Genomic DNA, 22,381 nt, shown 5'->3' on the forward strand with positions numbered 1-22,381 from the left:
ACTAATTAAGCATAAAATGCTAGTCTGTTAGCTTGTATTAACCTCCTACCTGACAGTATGACAGTGGAGCGGTGGAGAATAAGTGTAAAGTGAGTGGCTGCAGCTACCAGCACTATCACCCCTCTAGAACACTACGCTCCTAGGATTCAGGCCTGCCCGTCGTACCTAAGGTTTCTAAAAGTGGTATGGGAGGTAGAGCCTTCAGTTCACAGGCACCTCTCCTTTGGAATCATCAGACACCCTCTCTATTTTTTTTTTCTTTAACATTTTATTTATATACTTTGTTCAATTGACACACAACAAGCACACATACAGGAGATGTATTCCCTTACACTTAATCTTTACATATTAATGAGAAAATGTCCTATAACTAGAATCATCATCTCTACAGTCTTATCTTAATTCACAGTATAGATTCATTGCTTCTAGTTTACATTTCCAGAGGTGTATTTAGGGGAAAACTGAACTGAAATCAATAAATCAAATCAAATAAATAAATCAAACAAGAGGTGAGTAGAGCTCAGGCATCGCCTGTATCACTGCTGCCCATGTATTGAGAAACTTGTTTGTCTTCAGCTGTAACCTTGCTGTGATTTTTTCCATTATAAGGACAGCTTTAACTCTGTCTCTCCATTGCGAAATGATGGGAGGAAGCGGATTCAACCAGGACGTTGTGATTGTTTTTTTGGCTATTAAAAGCAAAATTCTTAGTAAAGATATTAAGTCTGCATCGTTAATGTTATCAGGGGTTATGCCGAGTATGAAGAGAGAAGGATTTAAAGAAAATGTGATCCCAAAGATTTGTTGGAGTTCTTTTTGGATGTTTTTCCAAAAATCACTAAGTTTTGGACATTCCCAAAATATCCATCCATCCATCCATCCATCCATTTTCTTCCGCTTATCCGGGGTCGGGTCGCGGGGGTAGCAGTCCAAGCAAATTGACCCAGACATCCCTCTCCCCGGCGACACTTTCCAGCTCCTCCTGGGGAATCCCGAGGCGTTCCCAGACCAGGCGGGAGATATAATCCCTCCACCGCGTTCTGGGTCTACCCCGGGGCCTTCTCCCAGTTGGACGTGCCCGGAACACCTCTAAAGGGAGGCGTCCGGGAGGCATCCTTATCAGATGCCCGAACCACCTCAGCTGACTCCTTTCGACGCGGAGGAGCAGCGGCTCTACTCCGAGCTCCCTCCGGATGTCCGAGCTCCTGACCCTCTCTCTAAGGCCGAGCCCAGACACCCTTCGCAGGAAACTCATTTCAGCCATTTGTATCAGCGATCTTATCCTTTCGGTCATGACCCACAGCTCATGATCATAGGTGAGGGTTGGAACGTAGACCGACTGGTAAATCGAAAGCTTTACCTTCCGGCTCAGCTCCCTCTTCACCACAATGGTCCGATACAACGTCCGCATCACTGCTGACGCCGCACCAATCCGCCTGTGGATCTCACGCTCCATTTTACCCTCACTCGCGAACAAGACCCCGAGATACTTAAACTCCCCCACTTGGAGCAAAGTCTCACTCCCCACCGAGAGAGAGCAATGCACCGTTTTCCGGCAGAGAACCATGGCCTCAGACTTGGAGGTGCTAACTCTCATCCCGGCCGCTTCGCACTCAGCTGCAAACCGCCCCAATGCCCGCTGGAGGTCCCAGCTGAAGGAAGCCAACAGAACCACATCGTCTGCAAAAAGCAGAGATGAGATTCCAAGCTCCCCGAACTGGAGACCCTCCTCCCCCCGGCTGCGCCTTGAGATCCTGTCATCACAAAATATATGGGTGAAATTCCCGATTAACCCACAGCCCCTCCAACACAAATCAGATGTGTTACTGTATTTGGAGGTTATAGAAGGAGTATTAAAATACCGCATTTTGACCTTCCAGTCAAATTCCCTCCGTGCCGGGCTGTGTGTCAGTCTGTGTCCTGCTCTAAATGTTTCCATCCAGTCTTCATCTGTTATTATGATGTTTGCTTCCATTTCCCATTTTTCTTTCACCCCTAAGTTGTCATCCCCAGATTCATGTTGCAATGCTTTATAACCCTCTCTATTTTTAAGAGTAGGCTACAAACTTTCTTTTTCGATAAAGTTCATAGTTATGGCTGGCTCAGGTTTGGACCAGCTTTTAGTTACGCTGCTATAAGCTTAGACTACTGGGGGCACAGACTCACTGGGATCCTGTCTTTCCCTCTTTCTCTCCTCTGTCTGCCTGTCACTTAAAGTTTTCCTGTTCCATTAAAGTTACTTCTTTAAAAGGTACTGTCTGAGATTGTCTGAGCTCCCTTGTCTCGTAGGTTCCTCTGGATCATTGCTGCAGACGGCTTCTTGCTGTGGACTTGCCAGCCTCTGGCTGCTAAAACTATAACTACAGTCTCACCTTTATCATTTCTGTTTCAATGCTAAATTTAATTTTAGAACAGTTTGCCTCAAACTTCTATACTGGTAATTGATACTTTTCATTCCTTCATCAACATTATTGTATGCTAATATGAGACCTCCTGACTTTAACTGAAATAAATATTAAAATCTGTCTATTATGAAGTGCTAATGCTGATTAAGCTTATACTTATTAACCATTATACAACCAATGTTTTTCTTTACAGAATGTTTCAGACCCTCCATCTTTAGCTTTGTTAGCATGCTCCCCCTATTTAAACTGATCTCTCTCTCTCTCTATTTCTTTGATTGTATGATTCCATTTGTTTTTCAGTCTTTTCCTTTTTATTCCTTGCTCTGTCTTTCTCTCTGTCTCTCCCACACATACACAAACACTGCCTCTAATACAACTTACACTACTTTTTCACTACTTATAACACTATTATTAAGACCGTTACTACTGCTGCTGATCACACTATCACTGCTACCTCTGACACTGCTTCTGATACTACAACTATTATTTGTATAACTGCAGCTTCTTCAAAAAAAATTCTCAAATGTATACTTTTTCAGCAGGGTTTTGTTTTTAGCATTTCCACATATTTAAGTAAAGGAAATGCAAGTTTATAAGTTGTTAGTATGCAGTGCCTGTAAATAGCACTTCTACTATTATTATTGTAATAATTAGTCTGCATGAGCTGTTATATTGTTGTCCATCTATCTCTCTCCCTAACCCCAACACGGTCGAGGCAGATGGCTGTCTAACATGAGTCTGGTCCTGCTGGAGGTTTCTGCCTGTTAAAGGTGACATATCACGCTTTTTTCATCAATATATATTGGTCTAAGAGGTCCCCAAAACATGTCTTTAAAGTTTATGCTCAAAAAAACACTTAGAAATCAGATTTTGGCGTGCCTGAAAAGTCCTCTTCTTCAGTCCTCCTCAGAACACTCTGTTTTCTCTCTGACCACGCCCCCTCGGGAAGTGGATGTGCCTCGGCTGTGCAGCACGTTGATCTAATGTTTACATGTTGGCTGAATATACACGGCTGCTCAGAGATCACGTTACTTCAACCCTCTGAATCTGATCCAGAATCTGATCCTGACGGAGAGGCGCCTGTAGCAGGACCTTTCTGAAGGATTGGTCATAGATTTAGTGTTTCTTGTTGTTTTATTTATCAGTATGTAGACGTGTGTCTTGGTACACAGCTACGAACATGTAGCTATGTGGCTATGCTAACTAGCGCTAGCACTTATCCATGACAAATAAAAATCATCCACTAGATCTTCAAATCTGCAGACGTGGGGAGTAAAACCGACCTCTACCAGAAAGGCAGCGGGACCTTTCTGAAGGATTGGTCACAGATTCTGTGTTTCTTGTTGTTTTATTTGTCAGTATGTCGACGTGTGTCTTGGTACACAGCTACAGCTACGACATGTAGCTATGTAGCTATGCTAACTAGCGCTAGCACTTATCAATGATAAATAAAAATCATCCACCAGATCTTCAAATCTGCAGACGTGGGGAGTAAAACCGACCTTTGTGTTTATTAAGACAGCCTACAACTAGCATGCCTCCCTCCTAAGCTCCTTGTTAGCACACATGTGTGCAGGTAATGAAAAACAGAGGAGGGATTCAGTATTATTTTATACAGTCTATGGGCTGAACAAGCTCCGAGCTCTGACTCCGTGACAGACCGGATATTGTTGTTACGTAACAAAAACACTGAAGTCTGAAACGGCTCGTTTCACACACATTTACAGAAAGGTGGAGAAATCAGAACAGGGGCAGAATGGATTTTTTTCATTCTCGGGGGGTTTGTAGACATGCCAGGGACACATATTTCAGGTAAAGAACCATTAAAAAGTCAATTTCGCATGATATGTCACCTTTAATATCGGTTCCTGTAAACAGTACTTTATTATTATTGTAATCATTAGTCTGCATGAGCTGTTATATTGTTGTCCGTCTATCTCTCTCCCTAACCCCGACACGGTCGAGGCAGATGTGTGTCTAACATGAGTCTGGTCCTGCTGGAGGTTTCTGCCTGTTAAAGGAAGTTTGTCCTTGTCACTGTAACTTGTTTAATGGTGCAAAGTGCTCTACTCATGGTGGATTAGAATGTAATAATATTTAATCTTAACTTATCTTGACGTCGGGTCTTTGTGAATAGACAAAGAGTATAGTTTGGACCTGCTATTTTTTTTGTTAAGTGTCATGAGATACCTTTTGTTGTGAATTGGGGATAACACTACAGGTGCACAGTAACAGCTGCTGCACAACCAGCAGCCTCAACACACTTCACGGTTGTGACACATCCCAACATGCACAAAGGTTTAAGGCAAGGGTGTCGAACTTATTTCAGTTCGAAACAAAAAACTTAACAAAAAACAATAACAACAACAACAAACAAACAAACAAACAACCCCCCCCCCAAAAAAAATAAATAAAATAAATGAATATAAAAACAAAAAACAAACAAACAGACCTTTACTTAGGGGAAGTGGAGGGACTTCCAGGTGAAAGGAAGAGGCAGAGATGATGATGGTTAAGGCTAATATGTAAATGATACTAAGAATTATGATTATTACCATGGATATTATTACCGTTAGTATTATCATGACTATGATTATTTACTATTTAGTTATAATATTTTTATTTATTTGTTTATTTATTTATTTTAAATTTTTATCAAATCTAACTAATTCTTCTTCTTCTTCTTCTTCTTCTTCTTCTTCTTCTTCTTCTTCTTCTTCTTCTTCTTCTTCTTCTTCTTCTTCTTCTTCTTCTTCTTCTTCTTCTTCTTCTTCTTATTATTATTATTATTATTAATAATACTATTATTATTATTTGTATTATTATTATTACTGTTAGTGGTAGTAGTTGTAGTATTATAGCTCTTTATTTATATTAACTCAATTTCTTACTTGCCCACTGAACTAGTTCACCCCCCTCCTTTTTAATTTAATTTTGTTTATTTATTTATTTTTAATGTGTTTATCTATTATTATAATTATTTAATTTTGGGTATCTCTAATAATTTACCCCACCCCCAATCGCCTTCACTACCTTCTCCCACCCAGTTTATCTCAAACTACTGTCCTATTTTGATACACTTATACATACAAAGAGACAAACGCCCACACACCAACACGTATATACATGCACATACACACACTCACACAAACCCACTCACACCCATACACAGACTCACACAAACACACACACACACACACACACACACACACACACACACATGCGCACACACACATTATTCCCTGTAATGTTCACTTGTTGTCTTGTCTTTCACTCTTTGTAAATTGTGTATGGTATTGTCATGTCTCTCACCCGTCTTGTATCGTTAAGCAACACCTAAAAACAAAAAAACTCTTATTTCAGTTCAGGGGCCACGTACAGCCCAAGATGATCTCAAGTGGGCCGAACAAGTAAAATTATAGCATTACAACATATGAATAACGACAACCACATTTTCCCCTTTGTTTTAGTGCAAATAAGTACATTCTGAAAATGTTCACATTTAATGATTTTTTTTTTTTTTGACAAAAGCAGCATTTGTTTTTTCACCATGAGTCTCATAGTGCAGAAAGGTATCATATTCTTTAGGCACTGAAACCTGCTGCCGACACACCAAATTACAGGTTTCCCACTCACCTGAAACACAGTGTTATGTCTACAGCAAAATAGATAATAATGAAGAAGGTAAATTTGACTATTCTGGACCCCTCAGCTCCAGCTTGAACAGTTTGCTTGCTGGACAGTGTTGTATGCAGGGGTGTAGTGCTAGTGTTAGTAGTGACAGAGCGCACCTATTAGGCACGCAAATGTACGGTAAGCACCCGCAGGATATGAGGTTCCTTTTGAAAGATCTGGATCGACCCCTCCTACATATACAGGAACTTTAGTTAATTGGATCATGAAGTGCTCTAAAAAGTCTTCATGAATTTCATCCAGATTATCCAAACTGCAAATATTCTTTTTCTGCATTTTGATGAAAAAGTCCCAGAGCATCGTTCAGGTGCGCTCCATCAGCACTATGATTGTATACAACCCCCAGAGGACAAATTTGAAATAGCAGTTACTTTTAGCGAAAAATTGCAGTTAAAGCTGCTGTTGGTAGGAATGGTGTAAAAACCGTTACTTTTTTCTGCTGGGTTTGGAGCAAAGTCATAATAAACATCAGTACTCATCAGTAAGTGAAGTAATGTGAGACTATTGCGAAATCTCTGGTTTTTCCAATGCCTTTTTATCAAGCAATGTTATTATTCCCCTCGTTCATGTTATGACGGACCAATCAGAGCTAATCTCCAATCCTCCGTTCTGGTTGATTAAGGGGCCCCTACTATGTCCTCTGATTGGTTCTAAGTTCGGAACGATCATGACTGCACATGCCGATCTGTGTTGGGGGACTAAGAGGAAATCTGGTTAGGAGGGATAGTGTTGACATTCAAAGTCCCTCTCTCTGAAAAGATGTTTACTCCATGACTACGAACAGCAGCTTTAATGTCTGCTTTGTAATTTTTTCACTTTCCAAAATCATCTCTCGGGCCTAATAGGAACCTCTGGCGGGCCGGGTTTGGCCCGCGGGCCGTATGTTTGACACCCCTGTTAAGGCTTGCTAAGTGTCACTTGCAGCTACAATCTTTTTTAAATATGTCTTAAAATATGCACTTTTGCCACTTTAATGAATTTCAATAATCATTATCAACTAATCAAATATCTAATCAATCAATCAACCAATCAATCAATCAATCAATCAATCAATCAATCAATCAGACTTTATAAAGCGCTTTTCATACAATGACATTGTAACACAAAGGGCTGTACATAAAAACAACTTATGATAGAATAAATTAAGAAAAAGATCCTGGGGCAGCAAGCAGCAACCTCTGGTCTAAAAATATGAGTCCAATGCGGAAGTGTTAAAAGCTGCAGTTCATTGAGGATCCGCTTGAGGCTGGCTCCTGAAGTACCGGAAACCACATACACATGAATGGGGAAAAGCTGATCTTTACAGCAGAAATAAACATGTTTACAGCCTGGTACAAAAGACAAGTGTAGTCTGGATAGCTCATTTCTTGATGTGCTCTCACTGTGAGGGGGGTGAATTTTTTTCTAACGTGGCAATTTCAAAGATATTGAGATTACTAGTCTTCCAATGAGAGGCACAGCTGACTGTGGGAGCACTGTAGCTGTTGGCGAGGAGGCTCAAACTCCGCCTCTTTACGTCACAATTGCCTGACAGCAGCAATATGGCTGCTGCCGACGATTGGCCTCAAAACAGCTCTTCAGAAACAGATGGGTGACGTCACGGATACTACGTCCATTATTTATACAGTCTATGGGGGTCAGCCATATTGGTAATGCGGTAGTCAACCAGGCATAGTGTGACATAAAGAGGCAGGGTTTGAGCCTCTTAGCCAACAGCTATGTGTTCCCGACCAGGAGTCAAGCCAGGCATGTCCTTATTTGGGCATAAACCCGTAATCTTAATATCTTCTTAACCGCTGTGTTAGAAATAAATTCGCCCCCCGTACAGTGTGTGCCGATAGAGAGATTAGCTACATAGAACCAGGCGGTAAACAGGTTTATTTCTGCAGGAAGGATCGTCTTCTTTGAATGGGTGTGTATGTGGTTTCCTGTGTTTCTGCAGTCAGCCTCTAGCGGATTCTCGATGAATTCCAGTTTATAACACTTCTGCATGGGCTTCATATTTTGAGGCCAGAGCATAGACTGTAAAAAATATGGACGTAGTATCCGTGACGTCACCCATCTGTTCCTGAGAGCTGTTTTGAAGCAAATCGACGGCAGCAGCCATATTGGTAATGCGGAACTCAACTAGGCAGAGTGTGACGTAGTGTGAGTCTCTTAGCCAATGGCTGTGTGTTCCCGACCGAGATTCACGTCAGTCATGTCCTTATTTGGGCAAAACTCATAATCTTAATATCTTCTTAACCGTCATGTTAGAAAAAAATTCACCCCCCGTACAGTGTGTGCCATTAGAGAGATTAGCGTTGTAGGGCCAAGCCGTTTTTTGAACCAGGCTGTAAACATGTTTATTAATGCTGCAAAGATCGTCTTTTTCCCATTCATATCTATGTGGTTTCCGGTGTTTCTGCAGCCAGCCTCAAGCGGATTTTCGATGTATTGCAGTTTATATCACTTCCACATGGGCTTCATCGTTTGAGACCGGAGTTTGCCGCTTGGGCCGGAGGTTGCCGCTTGGTTAAAACTCAACACAGGAAATTAAAATCATCAAAATAAAATACATTTCTTTTTTTTTTGAACATTTTATTTTTCACATTTTCTTCTATAACAAAAGTAGTGTTGCCAACACCTGGCATTAAACATAGATTAACTGTGTATAGATATATAGATGTGTATATACATATTCATACAAATAAACTAACGAGAAAAACAAAACAAAAAACAACAACACAAAAACAAACAAACAAGATAAAAAACTGAAACAAGACACTTCAGCTGTAAGGGTACAACAGGGTACATAATTCACTTCGTATTAGATTTAAAGGAGGTCAAGAAAACACAGGTCAGTTAGGAAACAGGGACATTTACATTCTATCACATGATCAGGTCTGAAAAAAAAAACGCCTCACAGACATTATGTTGCTTTAAGTTGCCGGGAATGACAGTTTCTCTACACATTCAATAAATGGCATCCAGGTCCGGTTATATCTACCAATAAAATACATTTCTAAGGTAATAAAACACTAAAATATTAAACCATTAAAAGAAAACAAGATGCTATACTTAAAAAAAAGAAAGAAAGAAAGGACACAAATAAACAAAATAGAATAAAAGTGACTAAAATATGAACTAGATAATAAATAAATAAATAAATATAAACTGTTATGAGAATAAAACTCAGTTAAAAGTGAGACTAAAAGGGTAGGTCTTGAGTTTGCTTTTAAAAATGTATATATATATGTATATATATTTCACCTCTCTTTAAAATGCTGAGCTGTATCAAAGTGTTAAACCTGCTCAGTGTTTAAAGTGAAGCAGTCTTGTCTTGTTGTTGTCTCAACAGGAATGGGACGCGGCCCTGTTTGAGGTAGTAGGTGTGCAGGGGTATCGAACGCAGCCCGTCTGGTTCCTGTCTCCGGTCCGGGCTCGTAGTGGTAGTACTACACAGCTCTGCTAGCTGCTGAGCAGACTCTCAAAGTAACTTTTCCTCTACAGTCAGGCTGTTTAACACAGAACACAGAGAGCATTGACAGGGAGAGCTCAACATGCCTGCGGTGTCTAAAGGAGACGGGATGCGGGGCCTGGCGGTGTTCATCTCTGACATCAGGAACTGTAAGTTTGTTTTTATCACACTCATCCTCAGATCACGGCCAGGACAGGAACAAGCTAGCTGCTGTGACTCTACAGGGAAGGAGTCGAAAAGCGTCCCCCTTCCTTCTCCTTTCCCTGAAACATGTGTTGACTTTAACTCCTCAAACCTCTCAGACCATGAAGGTTAGCTGGTAGCTTCAGTGCTAACGTCGAAGGGCGTCGACCGCTAAGTGCTGATTCCACCAAACTGTCGAGAGTCCGAGGAGATTCAAGTTTGTGCAATGTCTGATTTCCACATAGCTCTCGTGTCTTCACTGACTGCTCACACGCACAGTTTACACAGTCAGCCTCATGCTGTCACGTCAAAAGGACGCACTCAGCTGAGATGAAGACCAGCTGGAGTCTGAGATTATTCACTCAGACACTAGAGTCCAATCATTCCCCATGGTTTCAAGACCTGTACTAAACATCCGTGGGAAAACTGTCTGTCACTTTACAAAGAGTAACAGAATACATGCATTAAAGTATCTCTGTCTACAGACAGTGCTGTCACCAAATAAGCAGGTTCACATTTCCATTCCCTGCTTTCCTTATTGTCCTGTAAAACTTTTCGAAATTCAATCAGGATATTACTTGATCTTAATAAAGGTTGTAATCTTATTGTAGAACTGCTCACAAGAACTGTACTGATAGAAGTCTGGACAGAGTTTATCTGAGCAGGAAATGATCCGCAGACAAATGTCACTCACCAATAGAGCAAGACTTCCTCAATCAATCAATCAATCAATCAATCAATCAATCAAACAATCAATCAATCAATCAACCAACCAACCAACCAACCAAATCAACCAATCAACCAATCAATCTATCAATCTATCAATCAATCAATCAATCAATCAATCAATCAACCAACCAACCAACCAAATCAACCAATCAACCAATCAATGAATCAATCTACCAATCAATCAATCAATCAATCAATCAATCAATCAATCAATCAATCAATCAATTAATCAATCAATCAAGTTTTATTCAACCCAAATGCAACCCAAAGTGATTTCTTGAAAACAAGAAAGAAGCAAAAATAAAAAAATGGCAAGACACACATATATATATATATATATATATAGAATTTTTTTTTTAAAGGATTTTAAATAGAGACTAATGCACACCAACAACAATAAAATATGTGTTATTTAAGTTAAAGCGTCAAATTGATATTAAGAATATAAATAGTTAAAATAAATACATTTAAAAAGGGTAAGGATAAGAGTTGAAAATAAGATTAAGGCTAAAAATGTCAAAATAATAATAATAAATTAAAATAAATAAATGAATGAATAAATAAATACAAATCAAATAAGATAAACAGTTAAAATTAGTAAAATAATAAAGCAACATTTAAATCAACAGTAAAAAGTAAGTAATAAAATTGTTAAACCCTACATAAAAGCCAGACTGAATAAATCCGTTTTTAGTTTATGTTTAAAAGTCTGAATATCTCCATCAGCTCCTCTCAGATCCTCCAGCAGGCTGTTCTATAGTTTAGGAGCGTGGTGTCTGAGAGCAGCGTCACCAAATGTTTCTGTTCTCCTCTGAGGAACAGCTGAAAGAGAGGAGCCAGAGGATCTGAGAGGCCTTCCTTAGGAGTCAGTCATCTTTTCTCATGTCTTTAATGCACTTATCCCTGACATCACAGGATATATTGTAGTGTTAGGATAACAAAGCATGATTTCTTTGATAATGGGTGTATTCAAAATCAGTTATTTATAGACTAAAGGTGAATTATTTCATAATCACAAGATATCAAAGCTTAATATGTCAGGAAAGGTGGGAAAGATCTCATGATCTCCACAAACATTTTGTTATAGTGCTATATTTGTAAAATGTTGAGATCCTAAGTTATTTTTTCTACTACTAACAATTAAAACATCAATGATAATAATAATTTAGGTTTGATGCATCGGCTGATACCTTTACTCACTGGGACGATTAAAACAAACAAACAAATAACCTCCAGCCGCTAGAATTGAAGCCAATGTGGAAGTGTTATAAACTGCAGTTCATCGAGGATCTGCTTGAGACTGGCTCCGGAAGTACAGGAAACCACATACACACTAAATCAATAAAGCCGATCTTTACAGCAGAGATAAACATGTTTACAGCCTGGTTCAAAGAACAGGTGTAGTCTGGATAGCTCATTTCTTGATCGGCACACTCTGTACAGGGGGTGAATTTTGCCATAATGCTGCAGTTTTGAAGATATTAAGATTATGAGTTTGCAGGCAGCCTTGTCATTGCTCTGGAGCAGAGTAAACGTCCCCTAAATGAGCACGTCTTTTTTATGCTAAATGACAGCATATCACATCCATTGTAATTGTAATGCACATGGAGTAATGGTTGTTATTGTTATTAAATAGCTCTTTTTTCTTAAATGCAAATAAACAACAACAATGTTATGTGGGCATTATGTCTTGCCCCCTGTTGACTGTGCCAGCAGAGTGTGAATGGGATCAGTTAGTAGTTACTGATGGGCGCCTAGCAGCCTCTGCCGTCAGTGACCAGCCTCAAGCGGACACTCTAAGAACTGCAGTTTTTAACACTTTTTCATTGGCTTCAATTCTCGCGGCCGGAGGTTGCCGCTTGGACTTAAAGGCACTATGAGGGGTTTTTAACTGGCTGAGAAACAGACTGAAACTGATACTGATGCATCATTATGACCCTCAAAAGCAAACAAGACCATCAGCAACAACACTGATAGCTTCTCTGTTGTCATTTTGATGTCTACAACTGCTCTGAGGGGGTAGGTGTCAGAACAGATGATTGACAACTCGCTTTAGAAACACCCTTTTTTGGCTGTTTTCATTGCAAATAATCACATTGTAAGATAAGTCTAAATGTTAAAAGACAACAGGATGAGGTTATTGTCTGAAGACAATTATTTTGCATGTACAGGACAAGAGATAAGAGGTATCCCTTTGTCCACAAGGGGGCGCCAGAATCGATACAATCTAAAAGTTCCTCACAGCAGCTTTAATACGTCTATGGTCTCAACGTTGTTTCACTAAGGCCATTAGCTTAGGGGAACAAGAATCACTTCACACAGAAATGATCTCCTAGTTGTAGTACAGTTTCCCCCCCTCCATTGGGCTGGGGGCTGGAGAGATACCAGTTCACTTCCTGGGCACTGCTGATGTGCCCTTGGGCAAGGCACTGGACCCTACGTGGCTCAGGACGCTCATCCATGCGCTTGTCCCCTCACTCTGAAACCTCTCCATTAGAGGATCCTGGACAACACTGATGGCTGCTATGTAAAGCCCCATCAGTAACTAATCCCTCCGCTGGCACAGCCACCGGGGGCAACTGGAGTTCAATGGCTTGCCCGAGGACACTTTGGCATTGATGTTAGCTTTTCAACAGCTGATGATTAGAGAGCAGGTCGACCGATGGCTGATGTATAATAAAAATATAACATTGTTGATAAAATACAATTTAATATAAACAAACTAGAAACTTGAATGAACATGTATTCAATAAATGTAGACAGAAAAGTATTTGACTCAGTCAAACATTACCATAATGGACTTCAGGATTTCTGTCAAGCTATCTGTAATTGAAAAAATAAAAGGTATAGTTGGGTAAAAAAAACAACCAAAAAACAAAGTCATGCATTACTTCATTATTCCATGCACGTTGCACTCACATTGCAATATATGACGTTAGCCCTGCTGGCTCTGACACTACACGTCGCCATCTTCTTCACCCCATTTCACCTCTGTTACTATCTCAAGGGTGATCAGAGGCAGAACCACTTTGCCCCACTGTTTCCCCTCCGTAGTGGAAGTAGTGGACCCTGACTGGAGCCTAAATGTTTCAAACCGGTGCAGCAAAGCTTAAAGCATGAGGAGTTGTTGAACTTAATGTCTATGTGTTGCTCTGTTTGCAGGTAAAAGTAAAGAGGCAGAGATCAAGAGGATAAACAAAGAACTGGCGAATATTCGTTCCAAGTTTAAAGGTAGGTGATAACCAAGGCTAAACATGGAGGGCTGAACTTCAGACTGATCCATTGCATGGTGTATTTTATGATTGGTTGATTGAACTGCTGCTGGTAATTGGCTTTGCTAACTCATCTCTCAGCTGTTTCTTGGCTTTGTGCTTTCTTCACTGATTTCACTGTCCTTTTCTGTTTCTGCACTGATGGACATCTCACTGTCAAAGTGTTGGTCTCAATCTCCTGTTGAACTTGTTTGTCCAGCCACCTGTTCCTCTCTGACTATTATTAGTTTGCTTCAGCATGTCGCCCACACAGCACACAGACATATAGTCATTCTTATGTATTCCCTATGTTTTTAACTGTATTTGATTGTAATTGTATTGTATTTTATATTTACATTTTTGCTATTTAAGAGTTGGAAGAGAGAAACGGGATCTGGATTTTTCTGTATGTCTTCGTTTATATGGTGAATTTGACAATGAAAATATTTGAATCTTGAATCTAAACCCTGATCAGAGGACCTCAGAGTCCTGCTGGAGTTATTAGGCTTCAGTAGCTCCCTAATGTAGACTGGAGCCTGACATTGAGCGCTCTATACACAACAACAAGACTTTAAACTGGATTCTACATTTAACAAATGTCTTCATTTGCACCTCCTTCAGTCAAAGCCTACCACCATATGGTTTAAATGATAATAAAACTGTGTATAGACATTGAAATATGTCTTTGTGTTTGTGTGTGTGTGTGTGTGTTTGTTTGTTTGTGTGTTTGTTTGTTTTTGCACATGTGAACAGGAGACAAGGCTCTTGACGGCTACAGTAAGAAAAAGTATGTATGCAAGCTGCTCTTTATCTTCCTGCTGGGCCATGACATCGACTTTGGACACATGGAGGCTGTCAACCTGCTCAGCTCCAACAAGTACACGGAGAAACAGATTGTAAGTGTGTGTTTCTGTTCAGCTGAGAGCCGTTTGATGTGCCTATACGGTGGGATTTCAACTTGACAATGTTTCCTATATCTCCTGTCAGGGCTACCTCTTCATCTCAGTGCTGGTGAACTCTAACAGTGACCTGATCCGTCTCATCAACAACGGCATCAAGAATGACCTGGCCAGTCGAAACCCCACCTTCATGAACTTGGCCCTGCACTGTATTGCTAACGTGGGCAGCAGAGAAATGGCCGAGGCTTTTGCATCTCAGATTCCCAGCATCCTGGTGGCAGGGTATGTACTATGTCTCACTGATGGAGACTTTAACTGGCTACATGTCTCAAACACTTTGCTAAATTGTTCCTGTCCATGACACAAATTCAACCTACAGTCATGGCCAAAAGTTTTGAGAATGACACAACTATTAATTTTCACAAAGTCTGCTGTTTCAGTTTTTATAATGGCAATTTGCATATACTCCAGAATGTTATGAGGAGTGATCAGCTCAACTGCAATTAATTGCAAAGTCCCTCTTTGCCTTGAAAATGAACTTTATCACCAAAAACACATTTCCACTGCATTTCAGCCCTGCCACAAAAGGACCAGCTAACATCATTTCAATGACACACAGGTGTCACACACATTAACACAGGTGTGGGTGTTGATGAGGACAAGGCTGGCGATCAATCTGTCATGATTGAGTGACTGGACACTTTAAAAGGAAGATGGTGCATGACACCATTGTTCCTCATCTGTTAGCCATGGTTACCTGCAAGGAAACACGTGCAGCCATCATTGCATTGCACAAAAAGGGCCTAACAGGGAAGTTTATAGCAGCGAGTAAGATTGCACCTCAGTCAACCGTCTATCCAATTATCAAGAACTTCAAGGAGAGAGGTTCAATTGTTGCCAAACAGGCTCCAGGGCGCCCAAGAAAGTCCAGTGAGCGCCAGGACCGTCTCCTGAAGGTGTTACAGCTGCGGGATCGGGCCACCACCAGTGCAGAGCTTGCTCAGGAATGGCAGCAGGCAGGTGTGAGTGCATCTGCACGCACAGTGAGGCGAAGACTTTTGGAGGAAGGCCTGGTGTCAAGGAGGGCAGCAAAGAAGCCACTTCTCTCCAGTAAAAACATCAGGGGCAGACTGATATCCTGCAGAAGGTACAGGGACTGGACTGCTGAGGACTGGGGTAAAGTCATTTTCTCTGATGAATCCCCTTTCTGATTGTTTGGGGCATCTGGAGGAAGGCTTGTTCGGAGAAGACGAGGTGAGCGCTACCGTCAGTCCTGTCTCTTGCCAACAGTGAAGCATCCTGAGACCATTCATGTGTGGGGTTGCTTTTCGGTCAAGGGAGTGGGCTCTCTCACAATCTTGCCTAAAAACACAGCCATGAATAAAGAATGGTACCAGAACGTCCTCCCAGAGCAACTTCTCCCAACCATCCAAGGGCAGTTTGGTGATGAAGAATGCCTTTTCCAGCATGATGGAGCACCTTGCCATAAAGCAAAAGTCAGACAAAATGGCTCGGGGAACAAAACATTAAGATTTTGGGCCCTTGGCCAGGAAACTCCCCAGATCTTAATCCCATTGAGAACTTGTGGTCAATCCTCAAGAGGCGGGTGGACAATCAAAAACCCACAAATTCTGACAAACTCCAAGCATTGATTATGCAAGAATGGACTGCCATCAGTCAGGATTTGGTCCAGAAGTTGATTGACAGCATGCCAGGGAGAATTGCAGAGGTCTTGAAAAAGAAGGGTCAACACTGCAAATATTGACTTATTGCATGAATTCTGTGTAATTCTCAATAAAAGCTTTTGATACTTATGAAATGCTTCTAATTGTATTTCATTATACCATAGAAACATCTGACAAAAACACCTAAAAACCCTGAAGCAGCAGACTTTGTGAAAATGTAATATTTGTGTCATTCTCAAAACTTTTGGCCATGACTGTAGACCTAATGGAAACTGATGAACTACATGGGTTAAAGACAGTCCTGGACTGAAGTGGCTCTTGTGTTTCGTGTACTGAAAATGAGCACAAGGCCCCCTCTTTGAATGAAGTTGTACTCTGCCTGCCTCTGCTAGGGACACCATGGACAGTGTGAAGCAGAGTGCAGCTCTATGTCTGCTGAGACTCAACAGGATGTCCCCAGACCTGGTGCCCATGGGTGAATGGACAGCCCGAGTGGTCCACCTGCTTAATGATCAGCACCTGGTAAGACTACACACGTGCACTGCTTCTGTACCAGCTTGTTGGTGTTGTAATAGCAGAGGGTGTATGCAAATTAGATAGAGTAAACCTGGTATAACCTTTCCCACAAGTAACTATAAGGGTTACCATGTAGTGCATACTGTTTATTGTTAGTATGTAGGATGGATGAGATGCAGAGTTCTTTTTTTCGACCCCTCACTGTTAGCCGTGTTGGATCTTGAAGCAGAACCAGAATGATGATACAATGCCTCAGATGCTCTGTATTTGTGTGTTTTTTAAGGGAGTGGTGACAGCAGCCACCAGCCTCATTACCAACCTGGCTCAGAAGAGTCCTGACGACTTCAAAACAGCTGTCTCACTGTCTGTGGCCAGGCTCAGCAGGGTGTGTGTCTCTCTGAAGCATAACACAATATCTTCATCACACTGAGTTTACAGATTAACGTTCATCTTTTCATTCAAATGTTTTCCTGTCTTTTTGCACAGATCGTGACCTCTGCATCCATCGACCTTCAGGACTACACGTACTACTTTGTGGCTGCACCCTGGTTGTCTGTGAAACTGCTGCGCCTCCTTCAGTGCTACCCTCCACCTGGTAATGTACAACACTGACATGTGTGAAAGATGGGGTGGTTAAAGATGAAAACGTTAAAGGGCTGTGTCCACTAATCCTCTTTGCGACAGTGCCGATGATTCTCACTGCTGCTTATTGCTGCTGTGTAAAGCATGTTTCAGAATCAGCTGACTGAAGGTGTTGCTCACAGTGGAGACACTCAGCTGGGGGCTGCAGCTGAGTGACAGGTCTCCATGAGAGCTTTTTTTCTCCACCGCCGGACTGATTCTGACCCGGTTGCGCTCCTGGCTGACACCTGACCACGTTTAAATGCTTATTTTTCTCAATAAGAAGGAGAAAACTGGACACTAAGTCTGAAATCTGATCCTGTTCAGTTGTCCTGTTGCAGTAAATCCACATGTTGTAGTCTGAGTCTTCACTCTATGACCATGAGTCCACAGAGATTATTTATAAGCTGCTCCTCACGTTGATATTCAGAGTGTTTAACATTTTGAACACCTCAATATAATCGTAGCTGTTTAATACCGTCAGTAATATACACTGTGTCAGGAAGGAACATTTGAACATGGGGAATGTCATTATTTCTGACATGGAAAACATTCTGTTGTTTTTAAATGATTAAACTATAATTGAAACTTGAAATTAACATCCCTAATTTAAAGAGATTGACCTTATTTGTTTTAAAATTTAATACTTTCATTTTGGAATCATTCACTTTCCATTTCTCTAGAATTGTTCTGAAATTTTCCAACAAGGTATTTTTGTACGGCGATTTTAGTTTTTTTTCAAGGTGCTGAAAAAAAGTGTGCAGTGGTTTTATTTGAGTTACAACACACCTTCAAAATGAAAAAGGATGACTTTGTTTACAAAGAAATATAAGAGAACAAATATATATCCCAGCTGTCCATATCTGAGAATTGAAATAAAATAAGTTATTTAAATTTTGAGTTCAATCCAGTGTTCTTGAAAATAGTTAGAGAATCGTGAGTGAATCGTATCCTGAACCAAAAATCTGATTCAAATCGAATCATGTGTTAAGTGTATCCTTACATCCCTAGTGCTTCATACTTTCTTTCATTTGATGACATCTTACAGAGAAACAAAGTTGATTGTACTGATGTCATCACATTAACAGCTGCTCTAGACCTCAAAACTGTTAGTTCCTCATTCGTACAGACCTCCACTACTGTTGCTGACAAAGTTGATATCAGAAGTCCCGCCCCTTCTTGATTCTGATTGGTAAATTATCAAGAAGTGACATGAACGAACACATTGGTGTTCAAAGAGTTGAACATTTCTCAACTCAGAGTGCTGGGAGGATTGGCATCTTAATTTAGAAACTGCTAGGATGTTTTTGCACAGCCCATAATATAACTGCATATTAGGAGTTATTGTACAAATAAAAATACAGACGTAGGAGAAGACTAATATTCGGACATCAAAGTCACAAATTTGTGAGATTGTATTTAAAATCTGACGCCTTTTGTGAGAAAAATGTCAAAAAAATGTAATACAAAAGTAGCAAATTAGTTAGATTTTAGTCACAGATTTGTGAGAAACAAACTCTGAAATTGTTGCTTTTCTTTGGAACACCCTGGATCTTACACTTTGTGAGTTTAATCTCTAAAAATGACTCTTCTCCTCCGGATCCAGTTTGTTTTTCTACAATGGCTTGATTCTCCGTTGTACCTCATTCTGCCATTATCTAAAGTCTGTCTTTTTTACAGCTTTTTGATCCGTTGCTAAACATTGTAACAACCATGCATGTGCTATTTTTGATCAGCATATACTGCATGTGTCCAGGGTTCATTTAGTTTAAAGACAAAAAAAAGGTTTGCCTAAACTTCTTGAGTTTCCCTCCAGATTAAACATGAAATTAATGTATGGCTCTGTGTCATCTCCAGAATGTCGGTCCTAGAATTCATATTTCAGTATTTTAATTCCTGTAATTACTCTTTCTTCTATCGCCAGGTCAAATTATCAGCTTTCTCCATAAGGTAATTGAAGGCTGCATTTTCATCAGAATACAACCTTTACCTCTGTTAGTCCCATTACCCGTCCTCTAGCATAGCTTCAAGCATTGTTTGCAGTCAATAGTCTCATGCTTTAGTTTCCATTTGAAAAGTTCATCCATTTAGTCTGTCAGCAGGACTCTTCAAGTCTACAGTTCCCATCACACCCTCATGTAGCTTATGTCTTTGGAGGCCTTCCTTTCACAGATTACTCATCCTCCAATAAAGACAACAATGTGTTTCTGTGTTTAAATCGAAGATAACAGGTTGCTTCCACAATCGCTGATGTGTCGCTTCAGCAACAAAGGCATTCGCAGAAGCGACCTGGCTGGTAGCATCTTGGGACTGATGTCTCAGCTGCGATGCTAACAAAAAAAAAAAACTTTAACTTGCTGATAAAAGAGCAGATATGCCATGCCTCTTGTGCTGTAAGGCAAAGTGATTCACACAATGGGACACCAATGGGATTCAATGTGTCCCAGGCTCAATGTAGAGGCAGCTTTTCTAAGAACACACTAACTAAACCTTTACCACAGTATTTATGTTAAAGCTAGGGTTGGTAGTCATGGAAAACTAGCATGAATTTGAATGAATTTTCAAATTTCTGTTAGGATTTCTGTAAAAGTGTTGAGGGTCATATTGCATACAACATAGTCAGGAATTTATCATGTCCAACAATTTGTTAAATTTGTGTCTTTAAAAAGAATGCACTTCAGCGTGATATCAAACTGTAAATGACTTGTGTTTCATTAAACCATATGTGGCATACGTTTCACAGATATGGACGAGTCACTGATCATGAGAGGACTGTTTCCAGCTCTAGCCCAGTGTTGCACTCTTGAAGCACTCAGAACAGTGTCATGTTTAATTCATATATATCTTTTATTAACATAGAGAACATATTTGTGTTTCTTAGCTTAAATTCAAAAAGGAAATAAATAACATTTAAAATACATGAAATTTGTGCAAATTGGAGCCAGAAAGAAAGCAGGTGGGTCGATTATACTTTCCAGTTAGAAATGTAGCTTGGATTCCTTTCAGTCTGTAGTGTTAGGGTGTAAGAAACAGTACAGACAGACTGTTTCCTTGTCTCATGGATAATGAAGTGAATTTTGGCACTAGATGGTACCAGCGTTCAAAAGGAAACCCAGATATGATACACAAGCTCTATTTCCTACCACATCTAGTGGATTACCATCATGTTGGGCTTCTGATTGAAGTCTTTAGTTTCTCTCCTTGTGATGTGTCCATACACTGTTATTCAATACATTTCATTATGAGCTTGACGTGTCTTAAAGGCCAGGAGGTGTTCAGAACACAGTGTTTGTTGTTGCAGAGGATGCGTCCCTGAGGAGTCGTCTCACAGAGTGCCTGGAGACCATCCTCAACAAAGCCCAGGAGCCACCCAAGAGCAAGAAGGTCCAACACTCCAACGCAAAGAACGCTATTCTGTTTGAAGCCATCTCCCTCATCATTCTTCACGACAGGTGGGTCAGATTCATGATAGGACACAGAGCTCTGACTCTTGTGCTTTGTTTCTAGACATCAAGGAGATGAGGCGGACTCAGTAGTAGGGATGTTGGGATTAACCGGTTTCACTATTAACCGTGCTTAAAGGTGACATATTATGCTCTTTTTCATCCAAATATATTGGTCTAAGAGGTCCCCAAAACATGTCTTTAAAGTTAATTACTCAAAAAAACACTTTGAAATCAGATTTTGGTCTGCCTGTAAACCCCTCTTTTTCAGCCCTGCTCAGAACAGGCTGTTTTCTGTGTCTGTGCCTTTAAATGAGAATGAGCTCTCTGACCACGCCCCGTCAGGAAATGGATGTGGCCTCGGCTCTCCAGCATGTTGATCTAATGTTTACATGTTGGCTGAATATACACGGCTGCTCACAGACCCGCGTTACTTCAACCCTCTGAATCTGATCCAGAATCTGATCCTGACGGAGAGGCGCCTGCAGCAGGACCTTTCTGAAGGATTGGTCACAGATTTAGTGTTTCTTGTTGTTTTATTTATCAGTATGTAGACGTGTGTCTTGGTACACAGCTACGAACATGTAGCTATGTGGCTATGCTAACTAGCGCTAGCACTTTTCCATGACAAATAGAAATCATCCACTAGATCTTCAAATCTGCAGACGTGGGGAGTAAAACCGACCTTTGTGTTTATTAAGACAGCCTACAACTAGCATGCCTCCCTCCTAAGCTCCTTGTTAGCACACATGTGTGCAGGGAATGAAAAACAGAGGAGGGGTTGAGTTGTATTTTATACAGTCTATGGGCTGAACAAGCTCCGAGCTCTGACTTCAGTTACAGAGCGGATATATGTAACAAAAACACTGAAAACTGAAACGGCTGGTTTCAGCACACATTTACAGAAAGGTGGAGAAATCAGAACAGGGGCAGAATGGATTTTTTTCATTCTCGGGGGGTTTGTAGACATGCCAGGGAAACATATTTCAGGTAGAGAACCATTCAAAAGTCGATTTTGCATGATATGTCACCTTTAAAAGTGTCACGGTTAATGTAATCATGAAGGCTCCACTACACTGAGTTTTTCTATTGTCTCTGTCAAAAAGGGGTCGGTACATGATGTTCGGCACAACTTGTGAATGAAAACAGAGTGACACCTGTGCAGAGTTTCTCCATCATTTAAAAGAGTGAGGCAGTGTCCTCCGCCCATTTCCGTTCCGCCCCAGATCCCGTCAGAGTCAGATGTGTTTTCATGAAGAACACTGTTTTCATTTTTAACTGCAACATTACAACAACGTGTTGGCGGCGTTTAATTCAAATCAGTCCTGTGCAGCAGAAAAGGCGCTGCCAAAACGTCACAAGAAGATAGAGGGATTAGATAAACATTCCACAGAGTGCGTCTTTTATTTTCTACAGGTGAGGTCGTCCCTACAACACCTGTGTCTGAAAAAATAAAACATAACACGCTGATCTGAGTGCATATTCAACCTGTGGAG

At 40.7% G+C, this 22,381-nt stretch overlaps 1 protein-coding gene across 1 annotated transcript in view; it reads left to right on the top strand.

Annotated features, from left to right (window-relative positions):
* Nucleotides 1–9,455: 9,455 nt before the first annotated feature.
* The window catches only part of LOC117810926 (AP-2 complex subunit alpha-2-like), a 37,180-nt gene continuing 24,254 nt past the window's right edge, over nt 9,456–22,381 (top strand). Inside the window, exons 1-8 of the mRNA XM_034680930.1 lie at nt 9,456–9,707; nt 13,633–13,701; nt 14,475–14,617; nt 14,709–14,902; nt 16,698–16,827; nt 17,105–17,206; nt 17,308–17,416; nt 20,744–20,894. Coding sequence (XP_034536821.1) covers nt 9,641–9,707; nt 13,633–13,701; nt 14,475–14,617; nt 14,709–14,902; nt 16,698–16,827; nt 17,105–17,206; nt 17,308–17,416; nt 20,744–20,894 — 965 coding nt within the window. The 5' untranslated portion in view covers nt 9,456–9,640. The remainder of the gene's footprint in view (nt 9,708–13,632; nt 13,702–14,474; nt 14,618–14,708; nt 14,903–16,697; nt 16,828–17,104; nt 17,207–17,307; nt 17,417–20,743; nt 20,895–22,381) is intronic.

Source organism: Notolabrus celidotus, chromosome 3, assembly GCF_009762535.1.
Source record: "Notolabrus celidotus isolate fNotCel1 chromosome 3, fNotCel1.pri, whole genome shotgun sequence".
NCBI classification, from domain to species: domain Eukaryota; kingdom Metazoa; phylum Chordata; class Actinopteri; order Labriformes; family Labridae; genus Notolabrus; species Notolabrus celidotus.